Here is a 17,246-nt window from a genome sequence, read left to right as displayed (position 1 = left end):
AAACTGTAAGAAGTAGAAAGTAAATTTTTTGTGTAAAAAAGTAAGGAGTAAAAGTAAACAGTGAATAAACAGAAAAATAAACAGTGGAGTAAAGTACTGATACCAGAACAATAAAGTAAGTATTTGTACTTTGTTACTTTCCCTCTCTGTCATTTGTTCACGCTTCATATGTTCAAAACCTTTCTTCTGTTAATAAATAATAAAGATTAATAATTAATAATAGATTAATATAAATAATATGTTTTTTGACACCCTTCAACTTCCACAGTATTTTTTCCTAATATGAAATACAATGCTCTTTTGTGTTCAACTGTAAAAAGGAAGTGGGGTACATCGAAGGTGAGTGTCCGCATGCAGTTTATTTACACCTTGTCAGACAGGCAATTGTCAAAATGGGAGCCAACGATATCATGAGGGTAATTCAAAAGCCTAGTCGTGGTCACAGGCAAAGAGGTCGGAGCAATTGGCAAACAGTACAAACCAACTAAACAATAAACAAGGCAAGGATCAAAAGGCATGGCAAGGCTTGACAGAAATAATGCTTAGTAATGTTACAGTAGAACAAGACTCAACAGTGTGTGTGTGCTTGTGTGTGAGCGCGCGCGTGTGTGTGTGTGTGTGTGTGTGTGTGTGCGTGTGTGTGTGTTTATATTCTTGGTATTCAGTCTATAATGAGCTTCCAGCTCTGTGTGTAAATCAGGGAGAAAACTGGAACTCGTGTCCGTGTGAGGTGTATGATGGGTTTTGTAGTTCTCCAGCGATCTGCAACTGCTAGATTGCTGCGTGGTCACAGGCAAAGTGGTTGGAGCAGGCAGCACACAGTAAAAAAACAATAAACAAGGTAAGGATCAAAAGGCATGGCAAGGTTGGACAGGAATAGCGCTTGGTTATCTTACAGGAGAACAAGACTCAGCACTGTGTGTGTGAATGAGGTGTATTTATGGTTTGGGTATACAGTCTATAGCCCCTTTCACACATACAGACCTTTCCGGAAAATTGCCGGCAATTTTCCGGAAAGGTTGTATGTGTGAACAGGTCCTTTTTGAAAATACCGGTAAATTCCTTCTGGCTATTTTCCGGAAAGAGAAGTTGTAACATTACCGGCAATTTGCTGAAATGCTGCGCTGTGTGAATGCAGAAGGAAGATTCCCGTAATAAGCGCGTGCACGTCTAGAACGTGCTGACGTAAGACGTCTGCTTTAGCCAATCACAACAGTCAGACGCATTTACGTCCACGCGGTTTGTGAGGATAAAAGCCTTTGAATATTTTTCCAGACACATTTAGCTGCTAGAAGTTAGTCAGATCACGTTTATATGTTCTTCTTAATGCCAACTGTGTAAATAATCATCGATGAGATGCTTATGATAAGCCGTTGTTTGTTTACGCTCGTGTGCCTGTGAAACAGCCTGTGAGCGCCAGCACACGCACATATTATGAACATCTCGACATGCGAAAGTGATCCTGCGAAAGTTGTTCACAATATTGATCATCCACAGAGTCTGTAATTTAGTCAAATGTTTACAAATACAAGCGCAGCCGTTTAAAGCTCATTTGTGGTGAATGATGTCAGAATTTACCGGTATTTTGGAATGGATGTGTGAATGCTCTTTTCCGGAAAATTTCCGTAACGTCCTCGCCTGTGTGAACAGCGCTTTTTTGAATATACCGGTAAAGTCGTTCCGGAAATTTTCCGGATATTTACCACTACACTGTGTGAAAGGGGCTTATGACGAGCTTCCAGCTGTGTGTGTATGCAATCAGGGAAAGAAGTGGAACTAGTGTGTGTGAGGTGCATGATGGTATTTGTAGTTCTCCATTGATCTGCAACTGCTAGATCGATGCTGATCGTGACATCAGCAGAAGACACTTTTGAAGGTTTTTTAATAATTCATTGATTAAGATAATAATTTCTTAATTATTCCTCAGCTGAAGGAACTCATTATAGTTGTTTTAATATGCGGTTGTTTTAAATTGTGCATTTAAACAAAAATCAAGGTGAGGAGAAATCGAACATTCATTTTGCGGTACATTATTTGTTGGTGATTTATTAACTATTCTCAATGTTTCATTTACATACAGTTAAACTGAAAACAGAAACCAAAGAGCACATCTTAACTCATTTTGCATTTGTTTTGTTTTTGTTTTTGCCCCAATTATGATTATCATCTCATCATGTTTGCAACCTACATTTTCCTATACCTTACTTTTTATCAGTGACGTCCTGCCAACAACATCTTGGCATTTCTAACCGCAAAGTCACTCATTTTATTATTTTTTTTATACAGTGTGCTCTACTATATTATCATCTTCAATTTATCTCTGCTGTCATCCCAGGACCAAAATAAAAGTGGAAAGTGAAGTTATTTTGTTTTGTCTCCATATAGCTGCAGAGAAATTCATTGGCACTATCAACTGATCATCAATTTTCGCCGTCGGCCTTGTGCTCTCTTGGCTTTCACAGACCTTTCCACATACATTTCCATGCTTTTGGATATTTTTTTTTTATGCCTCAGAGGCTGTCAGAGTTTGCTCTCTCTCTCTTTCTCTCTCTCTTTCTCTCAGAGTGTGGAAGCACCTTTGCTTTTGCCTTGAGCACACAGCTTGGTGAGCATGTCATTTTTCTGTTTTGTTTGGTTTTCATTGGAGGAGAAGGACATGTTCAAGTAAGATCAAGCTGAATGTCTGGCCCCCCCAAAAAACAAACGGTAATGGGTAGAAAAGAAATACTGCAGTTCAAATATTTCCGCCTTGCTACACGGTTTAAAAAAATATATATATTTAAATATATTAAGCATATGTTAACATTTGATTTCTGTCTTCTAATTACCCATTGTTAGTGCATAGAGCAATCTGTCTGCATATTTATATTTAGCCATATTGCCTGCTAAGTTTATTATCTAGGGGAAAGAATAACATCAGGGCTCGGTCGGAGTGTTTGTTAGGCACAATCTCTTTTTGTGTGTGTGTGTGTGTGTGTGTGTGTGTGTGTGTGTGTGCGTGCGTGCGTGCGTGCGTGCGTGCGTGCGTGCGTGCGTGTGTGTGTGTGTGTGTGAAAATCAAAAACGCCTCAGTAAGCACCATAAGCCTTAAATCAATATGTGAACAATATGACTTGTTGAAGTTATGCCCCGCTGAATTCAAAGGCCTGAACGAAATCAACTTTAATGTGAATGAATCTTTACCTGTATGAAGTGTGAAAGGCATTAAAGAGATAAAATATTAATTACCCGAGCAAATATTGCATTATCGTTAATGAACTGTGCTGTGAGATAACTGATTTTCTGCTATAATCCCTCAATTTTGCAGACAGGACTAGAGAGAAGCTTCTTTAAAGGGAAACCTGTAAAACTCACAAAGCCCTGGAGGAACTGTGTTTTGCTTAGTCAGACTGTTTACCAATTAAATGATATGGAATCTGATCGACATCGGTGCTAAAATAAAAAGATAAAAACAAAAATATTTACTGTACTGAGAGAGCAGGAAATGAATAGTTTAGGTGTGGATTTAGCTGTTTTTTATATAACACTAATAAAAAACTAATGTATTAAACAAATAATGTAATAATAAACCCATAATGGCAAAGAGTTTTTCGATGTAATTATTAAATTTACATACAATTACAAATTACATAGTAAATCCTTAATTTTACAGTTTATTTTTGGCAGGTGGGGTGCCTGAGAAAAATGTAAAATAAAGGCCAGTAAATTACAGAAGTTCACTGTAAAATAACAGAAATTAAATAAATTTCTGTAATTCAACCTCTGTTATTTTACAGTACATCTCTGTAATTTAACTGCCATAGAAAAAAAAAATGGGACACTGAAATATTTTCTAAAATTATAATCTGTCTCACTGAGGAGATAAAGTTATTTACAGTAAAAATCAAATTTTAGAAAATGAAGAGTTTAGATGCAAAAATCTCTATATGCTGTCTGAAAATTTCCTCTAAAATGAGCATTATTATCAGGCTCCTGTGTGTATGTTCAGTAATATCATTTTCATGCCAAAGAATAGTTCCTTTTTCTGGTCCTTAAAGTGAAATATCTCAACATAAACAATGGAGGCTAAGCGTTTATTTATTTATTTATTTATTTATTTTTCATTTTTAATGGATATTTCTCTTCAAATGCATTATATTTTTGGATAACTCTTCCTCGACAATATACACTGTAAAAATAATAGTACATAATTGAAAAAAAAAAAAAACAATAAAAGGTGCACTATAGGTGATTGTTATGCTGGTTGAAAATCTCTTTCTTTTAGCAATCTTTAAATGAAGCGATCCAAATCTGTTTATATGTATTTTATTTTATGGAAGGTGTAAGACCAAGTTAATCCAATCAAAACGTTCGGTTTGAGCATGACAATAGGCTGTTCTACCTGTAGAACAAGTATTTAACTGCATACCTTTGCTAGGAATGGTAGACAAAGATCAATAACCTAACATTTTTTTTTTAAATGTTTGGTACTGTAATCACCACCAACTGTACTCTAAATCTTTCTTACTAGTAATTATTGCATTATATTATAATGATGTTGTCTAGTTCATATTCATGTGCTATAAGGCTAACGTAAGCATTTTCCAAGATCTGCTATTGTATCTTTAAATCAAATTAGGACAATTTACATGCAGTATATGTCAAAATTTGTAAAAATTCTAAAACATGGGTGCCCAAACTTTTTTTTGTATGAAAAGCCAAAAACCAAATATCATTGATAGCCGTAGGCCAAAGGTAAATATACCAAATTATACTACACTAAAGTTGCCATGGGTAATTTCCTAATTTATTTCCTAATATTCCAAAATAAATAGAAAAAAAAATACTCTAAATTCATTTAATCATTTTCTTTTTGGCTTAGTCCCATTATTAATTTGGGGTCGCTACAGCTAAATGAACCATCAACTCCTCCAACATATGTGTTTTTTTTTTTTGTTTTTTTTTTTTGCAGCCCTTCCAGCTGCAACCCATCACTGGGAAACTCCCATACATTCTCATTCACACACATACACTACGGACAATTTTATCTTACCCAACTCACCTGTACCGCATGTCTTTGGACTTGTGGGGGAAACCGGAGCACCCGGAAGAAACCCACGCAAACACGAGGAGAACATGCAAACTCCACACAGAAAGGCGACAGCACTACCTACTGTGCCATTGCGTCACCCCCATTACTTTAAATTGTATTATCTAACGCAGTATAACTCGATAACTTAATGCAATAAAAGCTTAATCACATGTATAACACAGTGGAGTTTAATGTTGAATAGACTCTTCAAGCAGAATCTGCCTTTGACTTGATTTTCTCACCTAATTCCCTGCATTGTCAGGTGACAGCATGTACATTTAAACTAAAACTCAGATTAATTTACACCATTTCGTTGAAACATTTAATTTCAGTTAGCTTTTAACAAACAAACAAACAAACAAACAAACAAACAAAAATAACAAACAAACTAAGGGATACATTAAATTTGAATTGACAGTCTCAAAACCCCCATCCCCATCATACCCCCTCTTTTCTCAGATGGGATGGTGGGTCAAATCAAAGGTTACCATGGGCCATCTTTTGCCCGTGGGCCCTAGCTTCAGCATCTCTGGTCTAAAATGGAATTTAATGTATTTTAACAGTAAAATTACTGGTTCTCTAATAATAATAATAATATTAATAATAATAATAATAATAATAATAACAATAATAATAATAATAATAATAATAATAATTCACTGTCAATAAATTTTCCATGAGTCAGGAAAGATTTGGAGGTTTTAATTCATTTAAATATCTTTTAAAAGTCATTTAAGTAATTATATATATTTGTCTCAAGGATAGTTAACTCCCTTTTACTTAACCTTAACTTTTTTCAAATCTTTGTGAATTTAAATATTCTGTTAAACACAAATGAAGAGATATTTTGAAGAAACCTGTAATCACTGTGATTTTTGATATGCTTTTGATAATGAAGACTAACAACTGAGTGTTGGTGCTAAAAACAATATCTGTGAGATCAGACATTTCAACATATATATAGAAATCAATTATTTAATTATTAATCATTACATTTTTAATGGGAAAAAAATCACACAAGCTGGATGTTTTTATTGCATGCTTATGTACAGACTCTCAAAATCCTCACTTGCCACTCCGAACCCAGACAATTAAAAATCTGTTTCAAGCATTTTTTGGCAAATTTCACAGGATTTCCCCTTGGATTTCATACAAGAAGCTAAGAGCCCAACTGCCGTCCTTTCGTTTAAATACCCATGGATGTTTAGAAATGAGTTTTTCTGTACTCTGAACTTCACATTACAATTCCGTCTAGCCCCTGGGCAGGCTCTATCTTTAAAAGCAACTTTAAAAATAAACATGGTTTTTGATCAAAGAATTGTGTCTCCTACAGTGTGCAGTGCTGTATATACAGTGAGCATGTGTATCTGGCTTTGGAAGGTCATTTGAGCAAAGTGAGAAACAGCAACACCGCTACATCTAGATAGGTGAGTGGCCTGTATGTGGGAAGAAGAAGAGCAAGCACTGCAGCAGAACCAGAACAACAACATGTTTCTTTACAGTAGAGCTTCAGTAATCATTGTGATGTTTGATTGCCTTTGAGGAACTATGTTAGCATTAAAAAAGCTATGTTAGCTATGTTTGCTATGTTGTCTATGTTAACAAAAAAAAAAAAAAAAAAAACAAGAAACTTTTTTTAATGTTTTTTTTTTATTCTTTATGCTCACCAAGGCTGCATTTATCAGCCTCATCAGAAATTGCTAAATGTATGCTTGCTGTAAAATACTGTAATATCAAATAATAATAATAATACAAATTGGCGTCACAGTGGCGCAGTGAGTGGCAAAATAGCCTCACAGCAAGAATGTTGCTGGTTCGAGCCTCAGCTGAATCAGTTGGCATTTCTGTGTGGAGTTTGCATGTTCTCCTCATGTTTGCGTGGGTTTTCTCGGGGTACTCCGGTTTAGCCCGCAAGTCCAAAGACATGTGGTATAGGTGAATTGGGTAAGCTAAATTGTGTGTGTGTGTGTGTGTGTGTGTGTGTGAATTAATGTGTAAGGATGTTTCCCAGTGATGGGTTGCAGCTGGAAGGGCATCTGCTGTATTGTTTACAGCAGCTTTATAATTGTAATAAATAAATCTATAAATGAATAAATTCTGTTTTAAATAACCACTGTTTTTTAAACATACCATTCATCAACACACTGAAAAAAATATATGAGCAAGGGTATTTTCACATAAAATATGTGTTGCGAAAAATATATTTTTAGCTCTGATAATCATACCCACTGATTTATTGAGCAACAAATCAAAACATTAGAATGATTTACAGTGAGACTTCAAATAACATTATGAGGGGTTATTTTAAATGATAGTAATGACAGTATCATCTTTATTTTCTAAACCATTTTCTATTGAAGCCATTTTTAAGAGATATCCTTTAAATTAATATACAAAATATTCCAAACTATTTTCCACTATGTTGCAAAATCACTTTATATATATATATATATATATATATATATATATATATATATTAGGGATGTAACGGTATCAGAATTTCACGGTACGGTAATACCTCGGTATGAATGTCACGGTACGGTATTTATTGAATCATTTACAGGAAAAAAAAAAAACTTTTGAAAAAAACCTCCAAAAACTCCAAAAAAGTGCCAAAAGTGTCAATGACATACAAATTAGCCATCTATCTGTTAGCTTTGAAACAGGAACTTCAATTTTAATAACAAAAAATTATTAAACCATGTAAAAAAATAAAGTTTCAATTTAGTATTGTTAAAAACTCATCACATTTAACATTTAATCACTCACTTAGATAGAGATGGGTTTAAAGAAAAATTATCATATAACTATTATCTGGTAAAAGCTGGTATCTCTGGGTATTTACAATGTCCCCTGCAACAGAAAAAACCCCTCTCATTTGGGACTGAGGATTCTGGGACAGGAGAGATATGACTTGGCCCATGTTGACAGCAGTGGGGTAACGTTGTGCATTGTCTTTCCCCCACTTGAGAAGACAAACCATGAGTGAGATAGAGATCTCTTTGCGGTACAAGTCAATGTCTGCATCAATCTGAACAGTGTGCTGTGTTTCTGCAGTCCCCATGAATGTTATTAGTCGTATTCCCCAACTTGCAGGCACGTGCAAACATAGGGCTCAACCTGTGCAGTGCACATGCCCTTTTTAGTCTTGGATAGAAAATGCCCTTCCAAAACGATCAAAAGTGCCCCCGCGACGCGACACAACCTCCGTCCAGTCCAGCCCTTCAGTAGGCGCGCGACAACACCTCCCTTGAGTATGCGTGCTCAACCCCCCCTCGGCGCTTTACAATACGCGCGCCACAACACAGCTGATCAGAACGCGCGCGACAGCACCGCTATTCAGCACGCGCGCGGCGACAACACCCGCTTTAGGTTCGATCATTTCCAGCTCTTTTTCATCTCCGCTACTAGCAGCACACTCCATTTCCGCATTACTGGATCTGTAGCGACAACAGACCGCAAAGGATTATGGCCACGCCGGGGCTGATGGGAAATGAAGTTTCAGCTACCTCCCGTTCGCTTCATTCGCCTGAGCAAATTTTCTCAGAAGACCTATAGTTTTACCGAGTCATGCGACTTCGGTAATATCGAAAAAAATTAATATTGCGGTATGACGGTATTTACAATACCGTTACATCCCTATATATATATATATATATATATATATATATATATATATATATATATATATATATATATATATATATATATATATATATATATATATATATATATATATATATATATATTCACTTCATTAAGAGAAAGTGTCCAGAAGATAAATAAACAAATAAAAGAGAGAACTAATACACGAGTGAATAAATAAATAAATGAATAAATAAATAAATAAATGACCATTAATTACAACATTATTTCATTTAAGTCACAGCTTCTACAAATGGTTCTGTTATATTTGCAATATGTTGCAATATACAATAAAGTCATTCTTTAAATAAATACAATTCATGCCACATATTGATCTTTATGCTTTATAAGACCCTTGTGTACCATCAGGAACAAAATGAAGGAGAGTAAATTTTGGGGGTAAGCTTGTCCCTTTAAATACATTTAGACATTAGCACACAAAGCACTTTTGTAAGTGCACGTCAGCAATTTAAACCCCATTGAGATGTACAAACATGCAGATTTAACTCAGATGTAGCTCCTGATTTTAAACAGCCTCCAAAAACCGACCATAACAGGCTATACTGCAAAAACTCTGATTTATCAAGAAAATGGAATGCTTACTTTTAACGGATGCTCAGAGCTGGAAGCTGTAAATTCTGGGATGTGATAAATGGGGTGTTCAAAAGCAAGAGCACACATTGTACAGTTCAAAAGTCATCTGTTTATTTCCCTATAACACATGTGTCTAGTACCTGGTTCATATTCAGAAGAGAAAAAGGTTCAAACTGCAAAATAAATAAATAAATAAATAGAATATCAATAAAACTGGTTCTATTTAATCGATTATTAGATGGATGGATGGAAAGATAAAAGAAGAAAGAAAGAAAGAAAGAAAGAAAGAAAGAAAGAAAGAAAGAAAGAAAGAAAGAAAGAAAGAAAGAAAGAAAGAAAGAAAGAAAGAAAGAAAGAAAGAATGTGGTTCTATTTGATGGATGGATGGATGGATGGATGGATGGATGGATGGATGGATGGATGGATGGATGGATGGATGGAAAGATAAAAGAAAGAAAGAAAGAAAGAAAGAAAGAAAGAAAGAAAGAAAGAAAGAAAGAAAGAAAGAAAGAAAGAAAGAAAGAAAGAAAGAAAGAATGTGGTTCTATTTGATGGATGGATGCATGGATGGATGGATGGATGGATAAAAGAAGGAAAGGAATGTTTCTTTTTAATTCATGGATGGATGGATAAATAAATAAATAAATAAATAAATAAATAAATAAATAAATAAATCAGGTATCGGATAAATCAGATTTTTTCATTTACAGGAACATTTGTTGCCTTTTTTTTCAGTGCATGACCTTAATTATAATAATTGTATGAAGCACATCTAACACATTTTCACTAGAAATGTTTGTTCTATTCAGGGAACTCTTTATGGAGGGGGGTGAAGAGACGCAACGGTATTTCCATTAGCCTATTGAATTATTCAGTGTACGTACCACAGGGATATAGCTGCGTCCTGTTATTTGTCATGTATGCAGTCACATCTATAATTGGTGCATTAATGTGATGTAATGTGCATTAAGTAACCTGTGTGTTGAGCTCAGGAAGAATCACCTGTTTTACTCTGTGCTAGTCTTTCATGGATGGGCCCTGTATCTCTCAGACCAGTAGAGAGCAGACATGAGCTGCTCTCTATAGACCAAAACTCAGAGCTTCTGTGAGAACAACTGAGTTGATATAATAGGGATGTCAGGGAGACTAAAAAAATAAATAAATAAATGATTGAATAAATAAATAAATAAATAAATAAATAAATAAATAAATAAATAAATAAATAAATAAATGAATAAATAAATGCTGCTACACTATGAATGTTTATTTTTTCCCATTATTGCTTTCGATTTTGCTGCTGTTGAAGGTTTTTCGAGCTGTACAAATATTACAAAGACCTGAAAAACAGCCCTTACCAATATTGACTAGGGATTGTGTCAGGTCAGTTTAAACAGGAATTTAAACGTGAATTTAAAAAAAGTGACACCACAATTATATTTATTGTATCGCTATTATTTTATACTGATGATATCACACATAACAAACTTGATTTGATAATATTAAAATTCATACATTTGCAAAAAGTAATCAGAATACAAATAATATAATTTTTTTTTGGAATATGTTTTGCGCATGCTACATTTTCTTTATATGTGTATGTATTTGTTTTCTTTCCTTTCCAAAATGCCGAACGCTTTCTTCCTGTTTCACGTCTTGTCGAAAGCTGTAGATGTATAGCGGCGGTCTTTTTACTGTAGTAATATTCGGGGTTTTCGGATGAGCCCACGGCTGATGCACACATCACGTCTACCAATGAACACGAGGCGTTACGGCTGCGCGCTGCGCTCTCAGCCACTGAGAGCAGTCAATGAATATTTATGGCGAGGCTGCTCACTCTCCAGCGCTCAAAGTTAGTGGATTAGCAGTGGGAGGATGACTGCGTGATACAACATCAGCACCTCGTTTGGATTAACATCCACCGTTTGCGCCAATTGCCACTCGAAATCAGCGGTGTGAAGGACAGCGGTGTCAAAACTGCACTCCAGAAGCGCTGTCGGGTGAGGACGTGCCCTGCGCATCACTTCAGAGACTTTGCCATCTCTTTGGCCCTTTTCTTCTAAGATGCCAAGACTTCCATCAGCGGCAGCAGCAGCAGCAGCAGCATCACCACCGCGCAGAGCTTACATCCAAGCGGGCTGCTCGTTTGGAAGGACGCCCGACCGCAGCCCTTCTCATCTGCAAGTTCAGTCCGATCAATTGTGACAAAGACTGTCAGCGTCGGAATAAGAAATCGATACCCGAGACGTTCTTCTGGAATTTTAACCATCCGTTTCGCTCAAGTGAAGAGCGAGCGAGAGCGCGCGCGCCTGTGCGTGGTGCGCTCAAGCTCCTCGTCGCACTTTCAGATGTTCGCGGTGTTGATGGTGACAGATTATTGTTGTTGAGTGTCCATGCGAGACTTGGGGTGGAAACATGTCTGGCCACTTCTCTGAAAGGGTCGCTGCTATCAGAGATGGCATTTTGGTCCAGCACTTCGGTTTTTACTTCTAAAGTGCCCCGGAAGATCTTATTCATGTTCACCCTCTCCCTTTCTGTCACCTATTTGTTTTATAGCTTGATGAGCTGTTACAACTCCTTCCAGTTCCAGGAGAACTACGTGTACCAGGGGAGACTCGTGACCGAGGAGACAACTTTTGTCACGCTGAGGGAGAAACTTTACTCCAGCTCTTCGCAGGGCTACCTGGACGAGGAGTTCGTGGAGAGGACGGCGACCGAGCAGAGCCTCGCCATCTCGAGCGTGAGAAACAGCGCGGGGATCGACGAGAGGACGCCGGCATGGGCGCGAGCACAGGCGGCCACGACCAGCAGCCTGTCGCGCGCTGCCGCCGCCGCCGCCGGAGAGCGCGAGCACCTGGAGTTCAGCACCACGGACAGCGAGCTCCGCAGAGTGGTGAACTGCACCTCGGATTACGGGGAGAAAAAGCTGCCCCAAGCCATTATTATCGGAGTGAAGAAAGGGGGGACGAGGGCTCTGCTGGAAGCGCTGCGGGTTCATCCCGACGTGCGAGCCGTTGGGAATGAGCCTCACTTCTTTGACAGGAACTACGAGAAGGGTCTGGATTGGTACAGGTGCGCCTTTCACGTTTCTCTCTGTTGTGCTGCTGGGTTCATGATGACACGCAAGATGTGTGAGAGAGAAAAAAAAGGAAAAATGGATACTAGAAATTGAGAATCTGGAGATTGGCTGTGCTTGCGATGTTTTTGATGGTTTAAAACAGTTTTTGACTTTTACAAAGCAGTTGATAAGTCAGTTGACGTACGCATTATGCACGAAAACAAACAAACACACACACACACATACTCATGTTCATATGTAAAACAGCCAGGAACTATATTTTAATAAGAATAATGTTGTCACATGACAACAAAATGGCTTCCTTAATGGCACTGCCTTTGATTTGATTAATATACTTTCACATATTTTATATATTTATTTTATGATTTTAATGACTTTATTATTTCACTGAAGTTAATATAATTATTTATCAATATTTTATAATTAGAAAATAAAAATGAAACACACTCTTGAAATTCAAGATTGGGCCAAAATGCTGTAAATTAAATTAATACATTACCTTATTTATTATTATTATTATTATTATTAGTAGTAGTAGTAGTAGTAGTAATAATAATAATAATAATAATAATAATAATAATAATAATAATAATAATGATATAGTTTTACAGATCCAATCCGGCTTGGGTTTTCTTTCCTTACTTTGTAATAAAAGACACTTAAAAGACTGCAGAATCTGTTTCCCATTACAGTGCTTAGTATTTTCTAAGGATTCAGACAGGATTCTGATTTAATATAAAACGTCTTATTATTTATATTAACACTTAAAATTATTAAAGGCCTTACATAACATTTAGAGAATAAGTTGAGTATGGTATTTATTTTTATTTATTTATTTTTGCCTCCAATATATTCTGATCTGGCCTGACAGAATAATCTAGGGCACCTGCTTGTCAACAACCTGTTAGCATTCCAGCATTCTACCCAATGGTACACTGACTCATTAGCCGCAGGAATCCATGAGGCTTTAAGTAACCCATCTGTACCTATTGCATTTAGGACTATCAATGCTTACTACAAACTTGGTGGTTCTTTGCTTTTATTTCTCCATTTTTGCAGTTGCTACACACAGTCAATTAGTCAGTCTACTAATACATATGTGGCAATTCAACAATGACCAAATTCCAGGCTGCCATGGATGTTTTACTCTAGCTTCAACGTAATTACAGCAGCAGCATGACTGCTTCATTTCATGGTGGATTCATGTTCACAATCACTGCTCAGTGGAGCCAGGTGCTCTGAATGCTCCATTGAGCTCTTTCGGCTCCGGACTCCCAGGTGTGCTCAAATCACGAGCTGCTTACTCAGGTGGATGTGCTCCCAACACGTCAGCCTGCGTCAGCAAGCCATATTTCCCAGTTTATACACTTCTCTGCCACCATGCCCCATGATGCTTTGCGTGAATTATGGGAGTAATTTCAGGTAAACTGTAAAAGAAAAACAACTGGTGTCATAACTCTGCTCACAATTTATCCATCTTCAGTTTTATATTAAAATAAAACTTATAGAATTAATTAATGAATTTCAACAGACCAGGAATAATCCCCGCAAAAACATGAACCAAGCAGTAATGGATCCTCCTGTAAATTTTTTCCCAAACATTTGCCAAATAATGTTTAACAGAACAAGGAATTATATATATATATATATATATATATATATATATATATATATATATATATATATATATATATATATATATATATATATATATATATATATATATATATATATATATATAATTTTTTATTTTATTTTTTCGATTGTGTACAGCAGGGGTATAAATATAGAAACATTGCACAGAATGTGCACATACAACAATAGGAACTATATAAACATGAGCATGTTGAGAACACAAAAAAGTGCAGACTTTAAACACTAAATCAATTTTATAGTCATTATTAATTTGTTTAAGGGATTTTAATTTAGACATCTTCTTCCATGTTCAGTTGTGGCCTCTTTTTTAATGTTTGCTAGTGCGTAAAGGTATCAAAGTTTAACATTGTGCTGTAAAATCAATCTGCTGAATCTGACTTTATTGCTGTGTCATTAATATAACATCAACAACCCAGGGGTCGCAATCCAATTGTGAAAAAAAAAAAAAATTCAATTTTGATGGATTTTTATTTACATGTTGTTTTTAAATGTAACTATTAAATACTATATTATCTATTTTAGGTTGTGCAGAAAAAACAATAATAGTAGTGGCCCCACATTATATGTTAGGGGTAAATATAAATTAAAAAAAAAAAAAAAAACGTAAAAAGAGGAAAAATCAATAGGAAAAAAAATATATATTTTGTTGAAACTTTGTAATTTTTTTTAAAGTTGGAGAGAGAGGGGGGGGGGGATGTCCTCGAGCCGGGATTTGATCTCAGGACGCCATGATGTGCTACTGCACCATATGTTGACGTTAACCACTAGGCTATTGCGCCGACTGTAATTTGTAATTTATTGCAATATTTTACATGAATTTAAATGTATTATATTTCTATTTATAAATATATTTGGTCACTAAAATGTTTTTTTTAAATAAATATATATGTTTGATTTATCTGTTTTGTTCAAATGCACCCAAGTACATTATATCCACTGGGAAATTGATAAACATATTCATTTTCAAAATAGGTTGTATTCGTGTATGCTGAACAATGTAGTCTGTGCATGCACTGTAACATGAAGTATATCAGCTTATTAAAATAATGCTTTATTAATTAATATTTAAATATAATAGACATATGTACAGTTGAAATCAGAATTATTACACCCCATTTGAATGTATATATATATATATATATATATATATATATATATATATATATATATATATATATATATATATATATATATATATATATATATATATATATATATATATATATATATATATATATTATTTTCCAAATTATGTTGAACAGAGCAAGGAAATTTTCACAGAATGTCTGATATCTTAAAATTTTTTTAAACACCATTTTAAGTTCAAAATTTTAGCCCCTTTAAGCTATATATTTCACTAGTCTACAGAACAAATCGTTATTATACAATAACTTGCCTAATTACCCTGACCTGCCTAGTTAACCTAGTTAAGCCTTTAAATGTCACTTTAAGCTGTAGATGTGTCTTGAAAAATATCTAGTGAAATATTATTTACTGTCATTATGGCAAAGATAAAATAAATCAGTTATTAGAAATTAGTTTGTAAAACTATTTTGTTTAGAAATTTGTTTAAAAAAATCTGCTCTCCGTTAAACAGATTAAACAGAAAATGGGGAAAAAATAAACAGGGGGCTAATAATTCTGACTTCAATTGTATTTTTATATTTAATATTGTTTTTTTTTTTTGGTTTTTAATCTAAAAAAAAATTATATATATATATATATATATATATATATATATATATATATATATATATATATATATATATATATATATATATATATATATATATATATATATATATATATATTTTTTTTTTAACTTTTTTTCAGTCCTTATTTTGGAGCCATTTATATTCATATTCATTTTAACAGTTTAAAATATAATATTTAAATGTTTCACATTTTCACACAGTGTTTTTTATTGACAATGTAAACAACACAGTTGAAAAGAGGAATAATAAAAAGCAAAAGAAAAAATGTAACTTGTAAACAGTTGAAATCAGAATAATTAGCCCTCCTGAGTTATAAGCTCCCTGTTTTTTTCCCCCAATTTCTGTTTAACAGAGAATAAGATTTTTTCAACACATTTCTAAACATAATAGTTTTAATAACTCATTTATAATAACTGATTTCTCTTATCTTTGCTACGATGACAGTAAACAATATTTCACTACATATTTTTCAAGACACCAATACAGCTTAAAGTGACATAACTAGGTGAATTAGGTTAACTAGGCAGATTACGGTAATTAGACAAGTCATTGTAAAATGGTGGCTTGTTTTGCAGACTATATATATATATATATATATATATATATATATATATATATATATATATATATATATATATATATATATATATATATATTTTTTTTTTTTTTTTTATTATTAAAAAAATGCTTTTATTCTAGCTGAAATAAAACAATTAAGACTTTCTTCAGAAGAAAATATATTATCAGACATACAGTAAAAATTCCCTTGCTCTGTTAAACATAATTTGGAAAATATTTAAAAAAGGAGAAAAATAAAAAAATAAAGGGGGCTAATAATTCTGACTTCAACTGTGCATTTATGTATAAACAATTTTGTTAATAAGAGGCTCTATTTTGCCATTAATACAACTAAACAAAACTTAATCCCAACGTCTTTATCTATGTTCTCAATCATATAAATAAATACAGATGTGCAAAAAAAAAAAAAAAAAAAAAAATGGATACATCCTAACCACAGCAGGCTTTAGCAAACAACCAGGCTGAATGCTATTCTACAAAGACCAAAGCATCATTCAGCCAAGCAGTTATACCTATGGTGCCGAAAACACTCATAGAAAAACCATCTGATGGCTAGAGAGTGATTTGTTTTGAGCATTTTAAGCCATACTGTGGCTTGTGCTGGATCTGCTTGCTTTGGGCTGTGAGCTTTGGGGCAGTGCAACATCTGCCGCAATTCACTTCAGAGCGAGCCTGACATCGTAACGTTCGTTCATTTGGCCGGGTGTTAATGTGAGCAGTTTCATTACGCTGCCTGTGTGGGGCTCATTAGACCAGGGGGTGACAAGCTTACATAAATAACACCTAAGAGTGCTTGTGTGTTTTAGTGTCGTCGAGGCTGGGAAAAAAAAATCCCTTAAGCGGCCTTAAATTTGTTTTCACATGCGCTTGACGTAAAGTATGGCTTGCAGGAATATCACAGTCACTCTGA

At 34.7% G+C, this 17,246-nt stretch overlaps 1 protein-coding gene across 1 annotated transcript in view; it reads left to right on the top strand.

The window, feature by feature from the left end:
* Positions 1 to 11,173: 11,173 nt before the first annotated feature.
* Positions 11,174 to 17,246, top strand: part of hs3st4 (heparan sulfate (glucosamine) 3-O-sulfotransferase 4) — a 232,119-nt gene continuing 226,046 nt past the window's right edge. Inside the window, 1 exon segment of the mRNA NM_001080589.2 lies at positions 11,174 to 12,379. Within this exon segment, the coding sequence (NP_001074058.2) occupies positions 11,763 to 12,379 (617 nt within the window). The 5' untranslated portion in view covers positions 11,174 to 11,762.

Source organism: Danio rerio, chromosome 3 (genome assembly GCF_052040795.2).
Source record: "Danio rerio strain M-AB ecotype USA chromosome 3, GRCz13ab, whole genome shotgun sequence".
Lineage (NCBI taxonomy): Eukaryota > Metazoa > Chordata > Actinopteri > Cypriniformes > Danionidae > Danio > Danio rerio.
This window is presented reverse-complemented; position numbering and strand designations above follow the sequence as displayed.